We start from the raw sequence: 18981 nt of genomic DNA on the forward strand, positions 1-18981 counted from the left end.
GAACTCAGCTCCACACTGCCAGACGAAATACTGCAGGGATCCAACAACAATGGAGAGCACGCCAAGTTCAGGCCGAGAAAAAGACCCAGAGGCAAACGAGCGGGAATCAGGAACTGGCTGAGGAGAAGGGCACATCATCCACCTTTGCCTAGCATTCTGCTAGCCAACGTCCAGTCCCTGGAAAACAAGCTCGACGACCTCAGGGCTAGACTCAAATACCAGCAGGATATGAGACTAACATTATTTGTCTTACTGAGTCGTGGCTGTCCCCCTCGGTTCTGGACCATGCTGTGCAACCAACGGAGTTTCTATCAGTCTACCGCATGGACCGCACCGAGGAGTCGGGCAAGTTGAGAGGAGGGGGAGTGTGCTTAATGGTCAACAACAGATGGTGTTATCCCAGGAACATAACACCTTTAACCCGTTCCTGCTCACCCAACTTAGAGCTCCTAACTCTCAAATGCCAGCCATTCTATCTCCCTCGAGAGTTCTCATCAGTCATCTTTAGTGCCGTTTATATCCCACCTAAAGCGGACACGGACACTGCCCTATCTGAACTTCACGAAGCCCTCTCCAGCTACGAGATTAATCACAGGGACGCAGCTCTCACAATAGCTGGCGATTTCAATTGAGCCGACTTAAGGACGATAAGACCGGATCTCCGGCAACGTATCACTTGTCCTACCGGAGGAAGCAAGACTCTAGACCACTGCTACTTGCCATTCAAGGAGGGCTACAAAGCTACATCTCTTCCCCCCTCCGGTAAGTCGGATCACTCCGCTATTTTCCTCATGCCTAAGTACGTTAAAAAACTGAAAGTGGAAGCCCTGGCATGCAGGGAGGTGATGCGATGGTCTGACCAATCAATGGTGATCTTACAAGACGCACTCAACATTATCGACTGGGATTTGTTCCGGCACAGCTCAGGTGATGACATCAATGTGTTTACAGAAGCGGTGGTGGGATTCGTTGGGAAGCTAGCGGAGGACTGCGCTCCCAAAAGCATAGTCAGGACGTTTCCCAACCAGAAGCCGTGGGTGGACAATACTGTTCGCGACGTTCTGTAGAGCCTCCTATTTTCCGTTTCAAAAAACATTAAATTCCATTTCAGAGAATGGCTAATTCCGTTTCAGACAATTTGTTTCAGTTATATGCTCAAATGACAACTAAATTGGCATTTTTAGATTTTCAACATATAAAATAAGAATTCTGATTCTGAATTATGTAAGTACATGTAATAAATGCATGAAATTTTATGTTTCAGGTAACTGGTGTTGGGAGGCATCTGCATGTTTGTTGTCCTTGTGCATCTATCCCTGTAATCCTGCTTTACTGGCCTGCTGTAGTACAACTTCATATAAAGCTTTAAACTTTCTGTACACAGTCTAATATCTTAATGCACCTTAGAATCAACACCTAAATTTCACTTCACTGAAAATGTTTCTCTTTCATTTACTTAAGACTGTCGTTAATTAGTGCTGTTAACTTGATTGTTGACTGGCTCCTGTTATTTTCTTTAAAACTTCATATTGTATATTAACACTTATGGTTATCCTTACTCTTTATACATGTACATTTAAATAAAACAATCTCAGTTATCATTTTATCCATGTTTTTCAAACTTTTATTCGTTGTTATGCTTACAATGTTTTCAGTGCAACGGCAGGTCTAACAAAGTGTGTGACAGTGTCCATTTAAAGTGCTGATGACACGTTTTTGACATCTTTGGCGATGTTTTATAACATAAAAAGTAATTCCCAATGATCCATATATTAATTCACGAAGGCGCCTATTTTACAAGTTATGATAAAAAACGCGGCTATTTGGGCAAATTTGACGGGGCTGCAGCACCCAGGAGACGAAGGAGGAGGAGGAGCTATATGACATCAGCGAAAGAACCTTCCTCCTAACTTACCAGTTTGTTGTTGATGCGGCAGGTGTTCAGTTTATCATTATTAGTATTTTTATTATACATTATTATACATTTTATATATATATAAGTTATTATGCCTTCGCGTTGTGTTGCCGGCTTTTGCTCCAAAACCCACAAGGATGGGGTAAGTTTATTCAAGTTTCCCAGAGATCCCGAGCTGCATGCAAAGTGGGTGAAGCAAGTCAGGCGCACTCGTGACAAGTGGGAGCCCTCACCAACATCCGTCCTGTGCTCTGAACACTTCGATTTGGATTGTTTTGACACCCTTCCCAGCTTAAAAGAATCTCTTGGGTGTTCAGTTCAGCACAAACGTGTGCTGCTACCATCAGCAGTGCCTACAGTATTCCGGAGGGGGTCTACTAGTAGCTATGCCGGATCCAGCAGTCACCTGGGACAAGGCGACTCCTCCAAACACAGTCCAACTGTCAGAACATGTGCTGAGAAACGACATAAGATAAAGGTACGTAGAGCTATAGAGTGCTCCGACATGATGCTAAAAATAGTAACACTGCGGTCTGCGCAGCCATCTTGGAAGTGACTCGCTCCAGAGCGCTCATAGAGTACACATCATAGAGTACACATTCATGATAATCATAAATGTAATCATAAAGTCGGTGTGATATCAGTCATGTATTTGCTTGTGAAAGCTTGCGGCTTTCATGTAACTGTCGCCTAGCAACGAGAGGCAAAGGGTAAAGAGGGTAGGCTATCATAGATTCTATTCGGAAGAGATCAACACATGATTGCTTAAAAATTAGGTATTTTAACAATTTGCATCTGTTTTGTGATTATCGTGACACTTGTGTGTTATATAGAACTGTATGTCTTATCAGCACATCGAGGATCTTCCACCGGAGGCTTTAGCAAGTACTCGTAGCAACACTACACTTTACCCTTTGCCATGCGTTGTTAGGGAACAGTAGCAAGTACCCCGATGACCGACTTCAAGAATATGTAGAAAAAATTTAGAAATTATACTTTCCAAAAGTCATTTGAGCTTAGTGTATTGCATTTCCATTTATATTGTAGGTTCTTGCTGATGTTTTTGCGGAGTATGACGCAGCTGCTGAATCAGAAGCTGCAGAGTTTGTATGTACTAGTTGTGAACATTCACATTATTATCAATCTCATTTATTTAAAATCAGATAAAATCATGCCATCATGATCACTGCTTGAAGTACCAGTATTTGGTTGTTGAAGAGCTAGCACTAGAGAGTTCACCGGTGTTTTCATGCGCCATTTCCATTGAGTAGAACAGCCAGTGAACCGCAGCGTGTTCTTCCGCTGACGTCACAACATGGCCGCGAGCCACGGACCCAGTTTTCTTGCGCTGTGCAATTAAAAGTTGGATATTCGCGTAACAACAGCTTCTTTTCACGTAATTATAACAGAAATCTAACATGTTTGCCATGTTGTATAGTTTAAGAAATTGCATAGAGTCATGTTCGTGTCATCAGCACTTTAATATATACTTTAAATGATTCAAATTATTTAGCAGTTAACTCTATTATTAGTTTAATTTACATTTTGCCTGTAAATTATTCATTTAATAATGCACAAGTCTTCAAACTCTTTATATAGAAAATCATTCTTTGGAACATAACTTCTTATTTAAGAACACAAACCATTAAATCATGAAAATAATCAGTTGCTATTATATAATGTTAAACTGAAAAGCCTTGGTGCAAACTACTAATGGAAATCTGACTGTTCAAAATCTGCCTTCAAGATCACCATTATAATATAGCATTAGGAGTTCCTTTGTGCTTGAAAATATTCTGTGGCCACGCGTTAATAACGCGTGGGAACGAGATCCTATTCCGTGGCCACGACTTGTTTAACGCGTGGGAACGAGATGATTATTAGGTGGCCATGAATTAATAACACGTGGCCACGAGAAGTGTTAGTCATTTCATCACTCAGACTGTTGACTTTCTGGCATCAGTAGCTTCAGGCGCAAATATGGACAAGTTTCATCTGATTTCGTTTTATTTTAATCTAGGAATGAATTATAATGATATCCTTAAGTTACTTGCAGTTAGACATGGAGTAATTCTGAGCAAGAGACACTTAATTCGGCTGCTCAAAAAGCACGGGCTCAAACGTAGACAATATGCTGACCTCGGGGAAGTTATAGATTTCATCGTACAGGATTTATCCTGTATTTATTGCACAATTGATGGCCGCTCAAAAACTGGACATCATCCCATCAGGCTGGAACTTGAATCATCTCATGGCCACGCGTTATTAATTCGTGGCCACTAGTGATGGCGGGTCGGCTTTTTTTAACACCCGCCCCAACCCGACCCGTGCGGACTTCCAACCCGCCCCGCCCAACCCGCATAAAATATGTTCAGATTGTGACCCAAATCCGACCCGACCCGAGGGGGAAAGGGCAGGGGGGTGGGGGGTTAATTAATTTGTAACACTAATCAAAATGATAAGGGTATGCGCTGAATTCACGTTTTTAGGGAAACATTAATTGTGTATCAAACAGCAACAAAGAAACCGAAAGATGGATTTTACACCATTCTTTATTGTAGGATTGTGAAACATTGGATGAAAGACATCGCTCTCTTGCGCACACAGACACAAGATCCCTTGTATCACAAAACACTAGTTTTCAACAGTAACTGACTCAAACGATTTAAACATCAGATCTGACAAATTTAACTTTTGTAGGCCTTTTCACGCAATTTTGCCCATTTAATAACCGTGGTATTTCGCCAAACTAGGTTATCCTACAAATTGAAAACTACAAAACTGAAAAAAAAAATACTGGCCGATTGTAGGCTATTTATGACAACTGTTTGGAAGCGCTATGGAGAAAGAGAATGGCATCCACCGTCCCTGGGTTTAGCCTATTTCGGCGCGCTTCCAACACGCGACCTACCGAACTGAACGCACGCTTGCTCGAAGCGCTGGTTGCAGGAACGCAAAGCACCGCTCTTGCCAGCATCGACATTAGAGGGAAATCATGACAATGAGCCCCCCAAAAGCCAAGGACGTCTTCATTACATTCATCAAGGCTGAAGTGTGACTGCATACAATGCTGTACTTCATCCGGCTCTATAAGATCCAGCGTGTCTTCCCATTCCAGGAACATCCTGCGCCTTTTCAGTAAATTTTCTGTCAAAATGAACAAGAGGCGTCACCATTTCACTAAAGTATTAGCATACATTTGATCTGTCAAGGTTAGAAACAAGCTGTGTGAAACATTTCACATTATTCTATGGCTGTTACCTCGCATGGTTGGGCCTATAGCTTCTGCTTCTCTCTGTGTTTCGCTTGTGTCGTCTGCTGCTAAAAGGCGAAAGGGATCCAATGTTATTATTATTATTATTATGATATCTTTCAGTATACAGGGTATTGATTTTGGTAATATAGCCGATACAGTGAGGCATTTACCTTGCTTTTGCGCAGTCTGAGCTTGCAGAGCTGGAATGAGGGCTGTAGTCAGTCTCCTGGCTTCAGCTTGGACTACCAAGCTTTCATCTGGTGAGAGCATCTTTAGGCTCTTGAATCGCGGTGAGAGGAAAGTGGCAATTTTATGGATAGGGGTGATGGTCATCTTGTCATTCAAGAGCTCTCCGGCACGTCTGCGAATGTGCTCCATGTACAGTGGGTCCCCGCACCTAGGCTCACAGTGCATCCGCAGCCTGTGGTACCATAACAAAACTGAGTTGATAGTTGGGTATCGGTCTCCCTCCATGTCCTCTGAAGCATGTTTGAAAGGGGTCAAAAATTCGCCAACTGCAGTGAGGACCTCCACCTGTATGCCCTCGATTCGGTGTTCTTGACCCTTGCCTTGGAGCAGTTCTCTAATCTCACTGTGTTGCCTCGCAATCGAGTTCAACATCTCCGCTTTAGTATTCCACCGAGTCTTGCTTTCCTGAACCACAGCATGCGGAAGGATGTGTGCGCTTCCAGATTTTTTAAGGTAAGCAACCAGGTGCTTGCACTGATTAATTTGGTCAGTTACGTCGACCATACAATCTGGCGCGTCCCTCAGGGCTCGAAATTAACTTTTTTTCTTTGTGTCCCCCAGTGGTCCCGAATTCTGTTTTGTATTGTCCCGAATGGAAGCAATAGTGTCCCCATTTTTTTCCTCTCTGAAATAACCAGTGGTTAATATTATCATATGAAGTTACTATTATATTTGTAACTATGCGATTTTGAACCCTTTATATCATTTTTACAATAAGTCACAAGACACAAGTGACACATGTCCTATACATCATCTACTTCAAAATTACAGTTATTGCATTTTCAGTTTATTAAACTTTGGCGATCTCACTGTATGAATAGATACCCGTTTATTTAAAGGGGCCAACTAGCTCATTCAGAAAATGTTTCAACTCACTACATCTGCAGTACACTTTAGTTGAAAATAAGACCCCTTTTATGTTCATTTCATCTACTTATACCTTGAATATCTGTTGGCACTTATAAGGCCAACTTATAATTTTCACCATTACCGTTATCCATTTTTATGAACTTTCCGTTATCCATTTTTATGAACTTTCCGTTATCCATTACCGTTATCCATTTTTATGAACTTTCGCTGCCGAAACGTGGGTGCAAATGTTAGCAACATCAACATCGTGCCAGCAGGTCCGAGCCTAGTTGTGCTGCTGACTGACTAAACTTTCTGAACTAGAAAGACACCAAGAAAACTCACTTATTCTGCTGAACGGTATCTTCCGTCAATATCATCCACATCATTCCTGTTGTATTTTATAACGTGTCTAACAGTGTTCATTCAGTTGCTAGCGTTGCCTGCAGACCAGGCGATGACACTTTGGATCCTGAAGGTCCCGGAGACGTTATGTCTGGGCTTTCAGTTTCTTCCCCGCGGTCGGTCCGCTTCAACCACTTAAGCATTTTTGTTCTGGCAAGAGTCGGCGCAGCGTGTGCGGTAGCAATTCCATTCCAAGTCCATATAATGCAGACTCCGGCCGAAGATTCTAGAACAGAATGCGCTGCTCTGTAGCCTACGGATGCAGGTGCATCGAAAGTGTAGCTACTAATGTATTTTTCGCTGTTAACGTTTTAAAATTAAAATTGACAAATTAGGTGAATGTCTACGTATGTGTTACGGCTTTGTAAATAATATTAATGTAGAACTTTTTTCTAGATCTATTTTTTTCCATTGTCCCGGGATTGTCCCAGATATGATAATTTTGTGTCCCGATGACATTTTTTATGGTCCCCGGGACACCGTTAGTTTCGAGCGCTGGCGTCCCTTTTGTCGAATGTATGTTTCAGGATGGTGTTGATAACATGCGCTGCGCAGGGTATCCAAGAATAATTCTTGAGTGCAGCCTTAATGTTGGGGCCTTGGTCACTCACAAAGACAACCTTTGACAGATTATCAGGTGATATGCCAACTTCAAGAAGTTCTTTGGTGATCTGTTCGTGTATGTTTGGTGCTGTTTTTCTTAGTGTGTGGTCAAATTCCAATGTGGAAATCACGCGACTTGACAGTTTCCAATCTTCAGTAATGAAATGACACGTGAGCACTGTGTACGACCTCATATTAATACTGTCAGTCCACATGCCTGTTGTGATGCCTATTCCATTTTCCATGGCCTTTTTTATCTGTTGGATTAGCCTCTCCTTTTCAGTCTTGACCTGCTCTTTGGCCCTGTCGCAAATGGTTTGCCTATGTGGTAGGACAGAGTTTATGTCCACTGATCCAAACCGTGCACCTATATTTACAAACCCTTGTGCCACGCGTGAAAATCCCTGTCCAGACACAATATCAAACGGACGTAAATCTGAGCAGCAGAATGCTACGAAGTCATCCACTACTTTCGACTTTGCAGCAAGTGGCACCTTGCCTTTCATAAATGATGACATTAAGGACTGTTCTGCATGGATGTGTGGGGAAGGCTTGTTAGGCTGTGGTGCCGAACCACGACATGAATGTCGAAGCAGGTTAGATGTACCTGTTTTATGTCCATTGTATTTGTACAGTGCCTCACAATGAAAGCACATGACAAAGTCTGCAACGGTGTCATCCGACAAGACGACTTGTCCAAAATCATCCCACACCTTGCTTTTTTGATCAACTTTCCGTACAACCTTTGCATCGCCCTTTTTTAACTTCTCTCTGATCGAGTCAGCCATCTTCATCGGAGGTCTCTGAGAAGTTTTGGCGGTGTAAACAAAAGCTGTACGCCGTACAGTGTACGGATACCGTTTTGGGATAAACCATTGAAAACACGTTATTAAAAACTACGCCAGTAGGCTACATAATTTATATCTCCGTTTTCAAAAGGAAAAAATATTACAGAACACAGAATAAAATGTGAGAAGGAAACCCAAGATAGACATCTAATACCTCCGTTTATCCAGACTGAGAACAGTACGTGTGAGAGCTTTGAGTGCAAGATACTGCAGGTCTGCACTTGTAACAGTCATAGATTGTTGCATGCGATTTAGAACATCTATAATGCAAAATGCTTATTGCACCTATATCTCATAAAATTCCCAACTGAGAAATGTATGAGAGAAATTTTTGCTATTTCTGACCCGCCCCGCCCGCACCCGCACTATTTAGAAAAATTAATACCCAAATCCGCCCGACTCGCGGGTCAACCCGCGGATATCCACGGGTTATGGGTCGATCCGCGCATCACTAGTGGCCACCCAATAATCATCTCGTTCCCACGCATTAAGCAAGTCGTGGCCACGGAATAGGATCTTGTTCCCACGCATTATTAACTCGTGGCCACTGAATTTTTTTTTTTCACCCATGTCACCAGAGGGGCTCCGTAGATTCCGTTTCTGAAAACTAATTCCATTTCTGACCCCAATTTCCGTCCGTTTTTCACGATCGCGGAAAATTGGAGGCCCTAGCTCTGAGATCACGCACCGCTGCCTAAAACACCGGGCTGTTAACCGGGAACATGGAGGAATATAAGGCTGCTTCTTACAACGTTCGCAAAGCAGTGAAGGAGGCTAAACGACGGCATGGGAGGAAGCTGGAGGATCATCTGTACCAGCAGGATCCCAGGGGGCTATGGCAAGGACTACGGATCATCACGGACTATAAATCAGCTCGCGCTCCTTTGACAAACGGCAGCAAATCTCTCGCCAATGAACTGAACAACTTTTATGCCCGCTTCGAGACGACCTGCCAACGAGCCGACAATCACTAGCAGAGAGGAGACGGCGCTCACAGTGATGGAGCACGACGTGAGGATGGCACTCGAGAGAGTGAATCCCAGGAGGGCAGCAGGTCCGGATGGGATCACAGGTCGTGTCCTTAAGTCTTGTACTAACCAGCTAGCAAGTGTCCTCATGGTAATATTCAACCTCTACCTTTCTCAGTGCATTGTCCCACCGGCTTCAAACAGTCTGTTACAGTTCCTGTGCCTAAGAAACCCTAGCCCAGATGCCTGAACGACTACCGCCCCATAGCCCTAACATCTGTGGTGACGAAATGTTTCGAAAGGCTAGTCAAACCCCTCATCACCTCCTCCCTGCCTGCTACCTTGGATCTGCTACAGTTTGCCTATCGTTCCAGCAGATCTACAGATCAACATAGTCCCCCTCAAGGGCTGAGCACTTGCTCCAACGGTGCTGAAGCGCTTTTATCCTGGTGTAGAAGTAGTCCTTTGTTTGGGACTCAAGAAACCCCTCGACTGCAGCTATGGCGTCATCACTGGCAAAATGGCAACCAGCCAAGGCTTTTTTCATTTGGGGGAACAGATGGAAGTCGGAGGGGGCCAGGTCTGGCGAATAAGGTGGATGAGGAACAAGTTCGAATCCACAATCGTGAATTGTTGCCATGGCAACCAATGAGGTGTGGGCTGGTGCATTGTCTTGGTGGAAGAGGATTCCTCTTGTGAGCATTCCTGGCCTTTTTTCTTTGATTGCTTCCCGTAGGCGCTTCACTTGTCCAGAATAATGCTGTCCAGTCATTGTGTGGCCCTTCTCAAGGTATTCGACCAGTATGACACCCTGGGAATCCCAGAAAACCGAAGCCATGACCTTGCCAGCTGAAGGAACGACCTTGGCCTTCTTTGGAGTCGGAGATGATGTGTGCTTCCACTGCTTTGATTGTTCTTTGGTTTCGGGTTGGTAGTGATGAACCTAGCTTTCATCCATAGTGATGAATCGAGCAAGGAAATTGTCTTCATCAGCTTCAAACAGTTCAAGATTGCTCGTGGACACAGTGCACCTGGTGCGTTTCTGTTCAGGTGTCAAAAGACAAGGGACCCACCTTGCAGAAACCTTTGAGAATCCCAGTTCTTTGGTCAAAATTTTGTCTGCTCGCTCAATGGATATCCCAAGTCTCTCTGCTATCTGACGACATGATATCCGACAATCTTGCATGACCATCTGCAGAGCAAGGTCAAGGTTATCCTTGGTTGTTGCAGTTGGGGGTCTTCCTGACCTTGGGTCATCTTCAACATTGTCTCTGCCACGCTTGAATTCTCTGATCCAACGTGTGACTGTAGCATATGAAGGGGCATTCTCGGCTAAGGTTCTCACCATGTCTTCATGAATTTCTGAGGCAGTCATGCCTTTCAAATGCAGGTACTTAATGACTGCACGATTTTCTGTTTTCTCCATTTTTCACTAAATCGTTGGCCCTCGCTTATTCAAAAATCTGCAGAAAAAATAAGAAACATGTTAGAATCTCAAACATTGGCAGGAATACTTACAAAGGTCTGTACTTTCAAAAAAATCATAGGTTTGATCATGCACCAACGCTTCTTCTACGCAATGCCTAAAACTTTTCATACACCCCTCGTACGCTAGACTGCTGTTCATTGACTACAGCTCAGTGTTTAACACCATAATCCCCTCCAGGCTGGTCCAAAAACTGTGTGATCTCAGCCTGCACCCCTCATTGTGCTGGTGGATCCAGAGCTTCCTTACAGGCAGACCGCAGGTGGTATGTGTAGGCCGCCACACTTCATCTCCCCTCACCCTCAACACTGGTTCCCCCCAAAGATGCGTTCTGAGCCCTTACTCCCTGTACACTCATGACTGCATGGCCACCTCAGACTCCAACACCATCATTAAGTTTGCTGATGATACAGCTGTGGTGGGCCTCATCTCCAACAATGATGAGTCTGCCTACCGGACCGAGATTAAATATCTAGTGGACTGGAGTGAGGAGAACCACCTCACACTCAACATCAGCAAAACGAAGGAGCTGATAGTGGACTTCAGCAGGAAGCAGCAGAGGGACCTCCAACCCATCTGCATCAACGGGGCCCAGGTAGAGAGAATGGACAATTTCAAATACCTGGGTGTCCACATCTCACAGGACCTCTCTTGGTCCTGTCACACCAACACCCTGGTTAAGAAAGGCCGCCAGTGCCTCTACTTCCTAAGGAGACTGAAGGACTTCAAACTCCCACTCAGGGCACTAAGGAACTTTTACTCCTTAGAGATGAAAATGGAGCACAGAAAAAAATCCTGAACTTTTGAAAGTCAAACTGAGATTGGGGGGGGGGGGGGGGGGGGGGGGCAATGTCCCCCGAAAATGTTTTAATAACATAACACGCAAAACCCTGCATTCTAGTAATTATTTTCAATAAAACATGTTATAACTTTTAAGCCTTTTTCTTTCATGTACATTAATGATTAACATGTCAAAAATATCAAATTTAATTCCCCTAGTTAATGAGTAATTTTCAGGAGTGCATTGTTCTAAATTCAGAATTCCCACTATTGGATGTCAAAACTTATATAAAAGTAATGCTATCACATCTTATGTGCAATACTGCATATATGTTTAGAAAATAATAATTCAACTGATATTAAATAGTTCACACTTTCATGAAATTGAACTGATTCAATATCAAAGTCTTATTAATCAGATATATATTTATTGTAACAGTAAACTCTTTCAGAACAGAAAAGATAAATCAGCCACATTATCTTGTAAAATTGAGCTTATTCAACACAAAGTATTATCAAAAAGAATATTTTCTTATTATCATGCCACTTTAAAGACTTCAAACTATTAATAATGCACTAAAACTTAACTGGTTTGAACTGTGTGTGTATATATATATGTATATATATATATATATATATATATATATATATATATATATATATATATATATATGTGTGTGTGTGTAGTCTCGTACACACCAGCAAGCATTGCGAGACTACAAAAATGTTTTGCCGCGTGATTGCAAAACTGAATTTCTATGAAACGGAGCACGAAAAATCCGAAAAATAAATTTCTCCATTCGGAAAACCGGAGATTTTCAAGAGTTCTGTCAAATATCCGGATTTCCAGGTAAATCCGGAAAACTTTCTTCTATAACTCCGGCACTATTGAGAGTGTCCTGAGTGGGAGTATCACTAACTGGATGGGAAGCACCACCAGGAGAGACCAGCTGGCTCTCAGGAGGGTGGTTCGCTCTGCTGAGAGGACCATCAGGACCACCCTCCCTAACCTGCATGACATTCATTCCAACTACTGCAGGGACAGAGCCAGGAAGATCGCCAGCGACCCCAGCCACCCAAATAATAGACTGTTCTCCCTGCTGCCTTCAGGGAGACGCTACCGACAGCTGAAGGCCAACACTGAGAGGATGAGGAGGAGCTTCTTCCCTCTTCATAATGATAATGTATACTACTATGCACAACTGCACTTTGGACTTTAAGGACTCGTAACCACACAATCACCACATCTCTGCCATGTTTCCACTCATTAATATAGTTTTAGAGATTTTTTCCCTTTATTTCTATTGTTTTTAATTTATCATGTTTTATCTATATATTTTTTATACCCTCAACGACCTAAGGTACATAAGAATTTCACTGTAGATAGATTCTACCGTAACTGGATCCATTAACCACTTGCCCACAAAATAAGAAAATTTTCTTGTCCTTTGTTCAGTGAGGTAATATTTTCAAGATTGAAAATATGGTATTTGGTCTTCTAAAACAGCACGTCATTTAAAAATACACTGAGTATATCAATAAAAGATTTTTAAAGAATAAAGTTCTATTTCTTTGACATATCTGACAGACATAACTCCCATTTTAAAAATCCCTTTCATTATCCCTGTTGCTATCGTCAGTGAATTTCTGTCAGATGACCTGACGATAGACTCAGCCATTATGGATCTTTGGTAGTTATCGTGTGGAAGCAGGCTTTATAATTTTTGGGTGTCAACAGATAGAGTTGAAATAGATTAACAGCGAAAAAACTATTTCGTTCACGAGAGAAGCCCACAGTTATTTTTAAAAAATGCTATCGTCAGTCTGTCAGTCTAATGCACCTGACGATAGCAAAATTCAAGCCCTCACCACGCACATGTTGACTGACACAAAGAGGAAATTCTACTGCGCATGATTTTTGTGACAGCAGACATTTACTTCCGGGCAAGACTTGGAGTTCTGACAGCTAGATTTCATCAAATAAATCAAGGTAAGATTTTCAGTCAGCTATCCTGACGATAGAAATTTTTGACGATAGAAACATTGAGAATATATTTGTGCATTCATATTTAAATTTTTCTGGAGGAAAACTATCGTAAGTTGAGATAAATCAGAGCCACTTGCGACCCTTTCAGCCGACAGGCCATTTCAATGTGTTATTTCCCCGCGAAAGTGACACAGTCGTGTCTATCGTCACTGTTCTGACAATTATTGTTGATATTTCAATTTTGAAAATAAATTTAATTTATTTCAATATTTTATTTTATTATTTGGTTCTAGTGATGAGGTATTTAATATTATTACTAAATTTGTCAGACTAATAATGTAAGAAACAGTTTTGATGCTATTGTCATCTAGTGTGTCTGTCAGAATATGATGGTAGACGTTAGTTTGTCTGTCAGATTTTGATGATAGAAACCGATGTGTTTCTATTGTCATTTAACATGTCTGTCATGTCAGGCTTTTATTAATTAGTTACCAGGGCTACTGTCCTAAAATTTACTGTGAATGTCCAAGACCCCAAATGCTACTAGAAAAACTTAATAGAATGATCAAAATAATCAATTCAGCAATTTAAGGAGATGGGACTTAACTGGCCTCTGTTATGGTAGAATCTGCCTGTAATTACATGTGACAAAACTTGAACTTACGGTTGTACCTACTGCTATTGGTCATTTGCATTACTGTTAATATACACCTCATACAGTGGGGCAAAAAAGTATTTAGTCAGCCACCAATTGTGCAAGTTCTCCCACTTAAAAAGATGAGAGAGGACTGTAATTTTCATCATAAGTACACTTCAACTATGAGAGACAGAATGGGGGGGAAGAATCCAGGAAATCACATTGTAGGATTTTTAATGAATTAATTGGTAAATTCCTTGGTAAAATAAGTATTTGGTCACCTACAAACAAGCAAGATTTCTGGCTCTCACAGACCTGTAACAACTTCTTTAAGAGGCTCCTCTGTCCTCCACTCGTTACCTGGATTAATGGCACCTGTTTGAACTCGTTATCAGTATAAAAGACACCTGTCCACAACCTCAAACAGTCACACTCCAAACTCCACTATGGCCAAGACCAAAGAGCTGTCAAAGGACACCAGAAACAAAATTGTAGACCTGCACCAGGCTGGGAAGACTGAATCTGCAATAGGTAAGCAGCTTGGTGTGAAGAAATCAACTGTGGGAGCAATTATTAGAAAATGGAAGACATACAAGACCACTGATAATCTCCCTCTATCTGGGGCTCCACGCAAGATCTCACCCCATGGGGTCAAAATGATCACAAGAACGGTGAGCAAAAATCCCAGAACCACACGGGGGGACCTAGTGAATGACCTGCAGAGAGCTGGGACCAAAGTAACAAAGGCTACCATCAGTAACACACTACGCCGCCAGGGACTCAAATCCTGCAGTGCCAGACGTGTCCCCCTGCTTAAGCCAGTACATGCCCAGGCCCGTCTGAAGTTTACTATCTAGAGAGCATTTGGATGATCCAGAAGAGGATTGGGAGAATGTCATACGGTCAGATGAAACCAAAATAGAACTTTTTGGTAAAAACTCAACTTGTGTTTGGAGGAGAAAGAATACTGAGTTGCATCCAAAGAACACCATACCTACTGTGAAGCATGGGGGTGGAAACATCATGCTTTGGGGCTGTTTTTCTGCAAAGGGACCAGGACGACTGATCCGTGTAAAGGAAAGAATGAATGGGACCATGTATCATGAGATTCTGAGTGAAAACCTCCTTCCATCAGCAAGGGCATTGAAGATGAAACGTGGCTGGGTCTTTCAGCATGACAATGATCCCAAACACGCCGCCTGGGCAACGAAGGAGTGGCTTCGTAAGAAGCATTTCAAGGTCCTGGAGTGGCCTAGCCAGTCTCCAGATCTCAACCCCATAGAAAATCTTTGGAGGCAGTTGAAAGTCCGTGTTGCCCAGTGACAGCCCCAAAACATCACTGCTCTAGAGGAGATCTGCATGGAGGAATGGGCCAAAATACCAACAACAGTGTGTGACAACCTTGTGAAGACTTACAGAGAACGTTTGACCTCTGTCATTGCCAACAAAAGGTATATAACAAAGTATTGAGAAACTTTTGTTATTGACCAAATACTTATTTTCCACCATAATTTGCAAATAAATTCTTTAAAAATCAGACAAATGTGATTTTCTGGATTTTTTTTTTCTCATTTTGTCTCTCATAGGGGACTAGAGTTTCATGTGTGTACTATCAATAAAAGTGCCCATACCAAAAGTTCATGTCTTTGAACCGTGGAGGAAACCCACGCAGACAGGGAGAATATACAAACTCCACACAGAAAGGCCCCGCCGGGCTTGAACCCAGAACCTTCTTGCTGTGAGGCGACTGTGAGGCGACTGGTATACCTATGATGAAAATTACAGGCCTCTCTCATCTTTTTAAGTGGGAGAACTTGCACAATTGGTGATTGACTAAATACTTTTTTGCCCCACTGTAAGCTACTCTTCTAAGCTAACGGTGGTGTAAGTGGTTAGCACAGTCGCCTCACAGCAAGAAGGTTCTGGGTTCAAGCCCGGCGGGGCCTTTCTGTGTGGAGTTTGTATATTCTCCCTGTCTGCGTGGGTTTCCTCCACGGTTCAAAGACATGAACTTTTGGTATGGGCACTTTTATTGATAGTACACACATGAAACTCTAGTCCCCTTCGAAGTAATCTCCCCCGGCTGCAATGCACTTGTTGTACCGTTCCAACAACTTCTGGAAGGCCCCCTGGAAGTCCTCGTGTGAGCGTGTCAATGACCCTCGTCACAGCCTCTTTCATCTCCTCAATTGTCTCATAACAACTGCCTCTGAGGTTTTCCTTGAGCTTAGGGAATAACCAAAAGTCACAGGGAGCAAGGTCTGGGCTGTAGGGAGGGTGAGGAACTGTCTTGATGCCCATCTGGGTCATGACAAGGATGGAGTTGTGGACTGGTGCATTGTCCTGGTGGAAATGCCACTGACCCGATTTGAAGAGTGCTGGCCTCTTCCGACGGAATCTCTTCCTGAACTCCCTTAAAACCTCAACATAGTATTCCTTGTTGACTGTCTGTCCAGTGGGAACCCAGTGCATGTAGATCATGCCCGTGCTGTCAAAAAAAGGGATCATCATGAGTTTCTGGGTGGATTTGCTCTGTCTGGCCTTCTTGGGTCTGGGAGAGCCAGCATGCTTCCACTGGGAACTCTGTCTCTTGGTCTCTGGGTCATAGCAGTAGATCCAGCTTTCATCGCAGGTAACCAGGGCATCAAGAACTTGGGGATCTGAATTAATGAGCTTGACCATCTCCCTGCTGTCATTACAACGTCTTTCTTTCTGATCTTCACTGAGCACCCTTGGGACAAACTTCGCGCAAATCTTCCGCATCTTCAGTTCCTCGTGAATAATTGTGTGTACAGTTCCCACACTGACACCAAACTGTGCACTTACTGTCTCTATAGACACACGACGGTCCGTATCCATGAAATTACTTATTTGGCCAATCAACTCTGGTGTTCTGACTTCCCTACTCCTCCCACACCTCTCATCATCCCTCACAGACTCCCTGCCTTCCTTGAATCTCTTGTGCCACTCAAAAACCGATGCTCGATTCATGCAAGATGGTCCATAAGCAGTCTGAAGCATTCCATACGTTTCTGTGGCAGTTTTTCCAAGTTTAAAACAGAATTTTATTGCATATCGTTCTTCTAAAGTGTCCTCACGTCCAGATTGCATTTTGAAATTCACCAGCTGCGACAATCAGGCTTTAGTAGGGTGTATTCCAATTCCTGCTATTGAGGTATTTCACCTGACGTCACAGGGTCACGTGACGCCCCGGTGTCTGCCATTTTGGACGGCAAGCTAGCTAATGTCAACAACAGTAGCTACTATGTTACTGTAGCAATGTTTACGTTCAGTCATTTGGATGACTGTTAAAACCTTTCAGTCTCAAGTTTTTCCTTTACTGGATTTACTAGTTTACTGAGCCAGCGAGCCCCGGAGCGCTAGCTAGCCGGCCAGCCAGCCCCGGAGCGCTAGCTAGCCGGCCAGCCAGCCCCGGAGCGCTAGCTAGCCGGCCAGCGAGCCCCGGAGCGCTAGCTAGCCGGCCAGCGAGCCCCGGAGCGCTAGCTAGCCGGCCAGCGAGCCCCGGAGCGCTAGCTAGCTAGCTAGCGCCAGCCAGACCCGGAGCGCGCTCAGTAAACTAGTAAATACAGTAAAGGAAAAACTTATAACGGGCCATGTCTCAACAGACTAAGAAGTTATTTCAATGACATTTAATAACATTTTGTTTATCCTGAGGACCGAAAGTAAATGAAAATGTGAACAAATCTTAGCTGTCAGTGAACAATCCTGGTGGAAGCAGGTAAACATCGTTCTCTAAGCCTGCTAACCTCAATTTTTGCAAATGCCTCTCCCTCTGCTCGCCCTGTAAATGCCCTACGTCGCTGGATAGTGAAGGTGTTTTCTGCAGCTCGCAACTTTTTCTTTTATGTTTTTCGTTTGTCGCCTTCCTCGCATTCAAATTGATTCGAGCCGTGCCGTCCAAAATGGCAGCATCACATGACTTGGTCACGTGAGTGAAATACCTCAATAGCTGTTCATTTGAACCTGAAATGATAAAAACTGGTCAGTCATCTCATAAGAAGTATAGCAATAACGTACTGAATTTTCAAGAGTCTACGACAATTTTAAATGCCTGTACAAAAAAAGTCTGGAAACTTATTGAATGCACCTCGTATGTGTGTTTTCACTGCTTCAGATGGGTTAAATGCAGAGAGGACTTTCACAAGTGTGTGATGAATAAAGTTGTGCTTTTTTTTTCTAATAGTAAACAAAAGTATTTCTCTCCTGGTGTGATATCTGATTAAAATAAAGACTTTTTACAGCTTCCTTAAAATTAGACAGATCTTGTATGTAGTGTAACTGAAGGAAGACTGTTCCATGTCTGAATACCAGTGTAAAGGAAACTAGATTTACCAAAACACTTGACCCTAGGTATCTGCAACGATGATGCACTAGATCTTGTGTTGACTGAATGGAGTTCATTTGCATAGTTGAAGCCTTGGGCCAAAAAATTTGGGGCAGAACCATTTAGAATTCTGAAAACAAGATTAAGCTTCAACTGGGCAACGCGCATGCTCACTGGTAACATTGAATTAAATTTGTGCATTTACAAATCCCGCACCGAATCTCGCGAGATTTCGCCTGCTTAAATTCCTCAGCAACAATAGGACTTCCGGCTGGTGCATTTAGAATACACCAAATTTATTTACTCTGGGTAGTCTATTTTGGAACTTTTTTGATAACCCAGAATAAACTACCAGCCACAATAATTATACTGACACTTAAGCCTAGGCCTACAGACTCAAAGTAGTTTTTTTTTAAACAAACTAACAACGTTAGTGACTAATTTACTTACCGCTGGTCCTGTCGCTAATTGGTCTAACGTTACTATTTCTAATGTCTCCTAAACTTGAATGTTTGCAGTCCTCTGTGTCGAAAAAAAGTGATGGAAGCACTTCCTGCTCTTTCACTACGTGCACAAGAAAAAACTTCGCGCGCCCAAGTGCATGCATTTACAAATCCCGCACCGAATCTCGCGAGATTTCATTATCCGGTGTT

General features: G+C 42.9%; 1 protein-coding gene across 4 annotated transcripts; it reads right to left on the minus strand.

Moving 5' to 3' along the window:
• Positions 1 to 4449: 4449 nt before the first annotated feature.
• LOC132896946 (histone-lysine N-methyltransferase SETMAR-like) lies at positions 4450 to 18938 on the minus strand. 4 transcript variants are annotated; one of them, XM_060938137.1, is made up of 4 exons: positions 18779 to 18938; positions 5342 to 10556; positions 5177 to 5233; positions 4450 to 5062 (listed from the first exon to the last, which is right to left on the minus strand). In XM_060938137.1, exons 2-4 carry the CDS (start codon positions 5922 to 5924, stop codon positions 4731 to 4733), a joined length of 972 nt encoding a protein of 323 aa, XP_060794120.1. In that variant the 5' UTR covers positions 5925 to 10556; positions 18779 to 18938; the 3' UTR covers positions 4450 to 4730. The 4 variants fall into 4 exon arrangements, with proteins under 4 accessions (XP_060794120.1, XP_060794119.1, XP_060794118.1 ...); XM_060938136.1 differs by having other exon boundaries at positions 5177 to 5236; XM_060938135.1 differs by lacking the exon at positions 18779 to 18938 and adding an exon at positions 16087 to 17378.
• Positions 18939 to 18981: the final 43 nt, after the last annotated feature.

This window comes from Neoarius graeffei, chromosome 13 (assembly GCF_027579695.1).
Source record: "Neoarius graeffei isolate fNeoGra1 chromosome 13, fNeoGra1.pri, whole genome shotgun sequence".
NCBI lineage: Eukaryota > Metazoa > Chordata > Actinopteri > Siluriformes > Ariidae > Neoarius > Neoarius graeffei.

Excerpts from the sequence above, each read along its gene's own strand:
- LOC132896946 (XM_060938135.1), bottom strand. The coding sequence starts at position 17,094 with ATGCAATCTGGACGTGAGGACACTTTAGAAGAACGATATGCAATAAAA.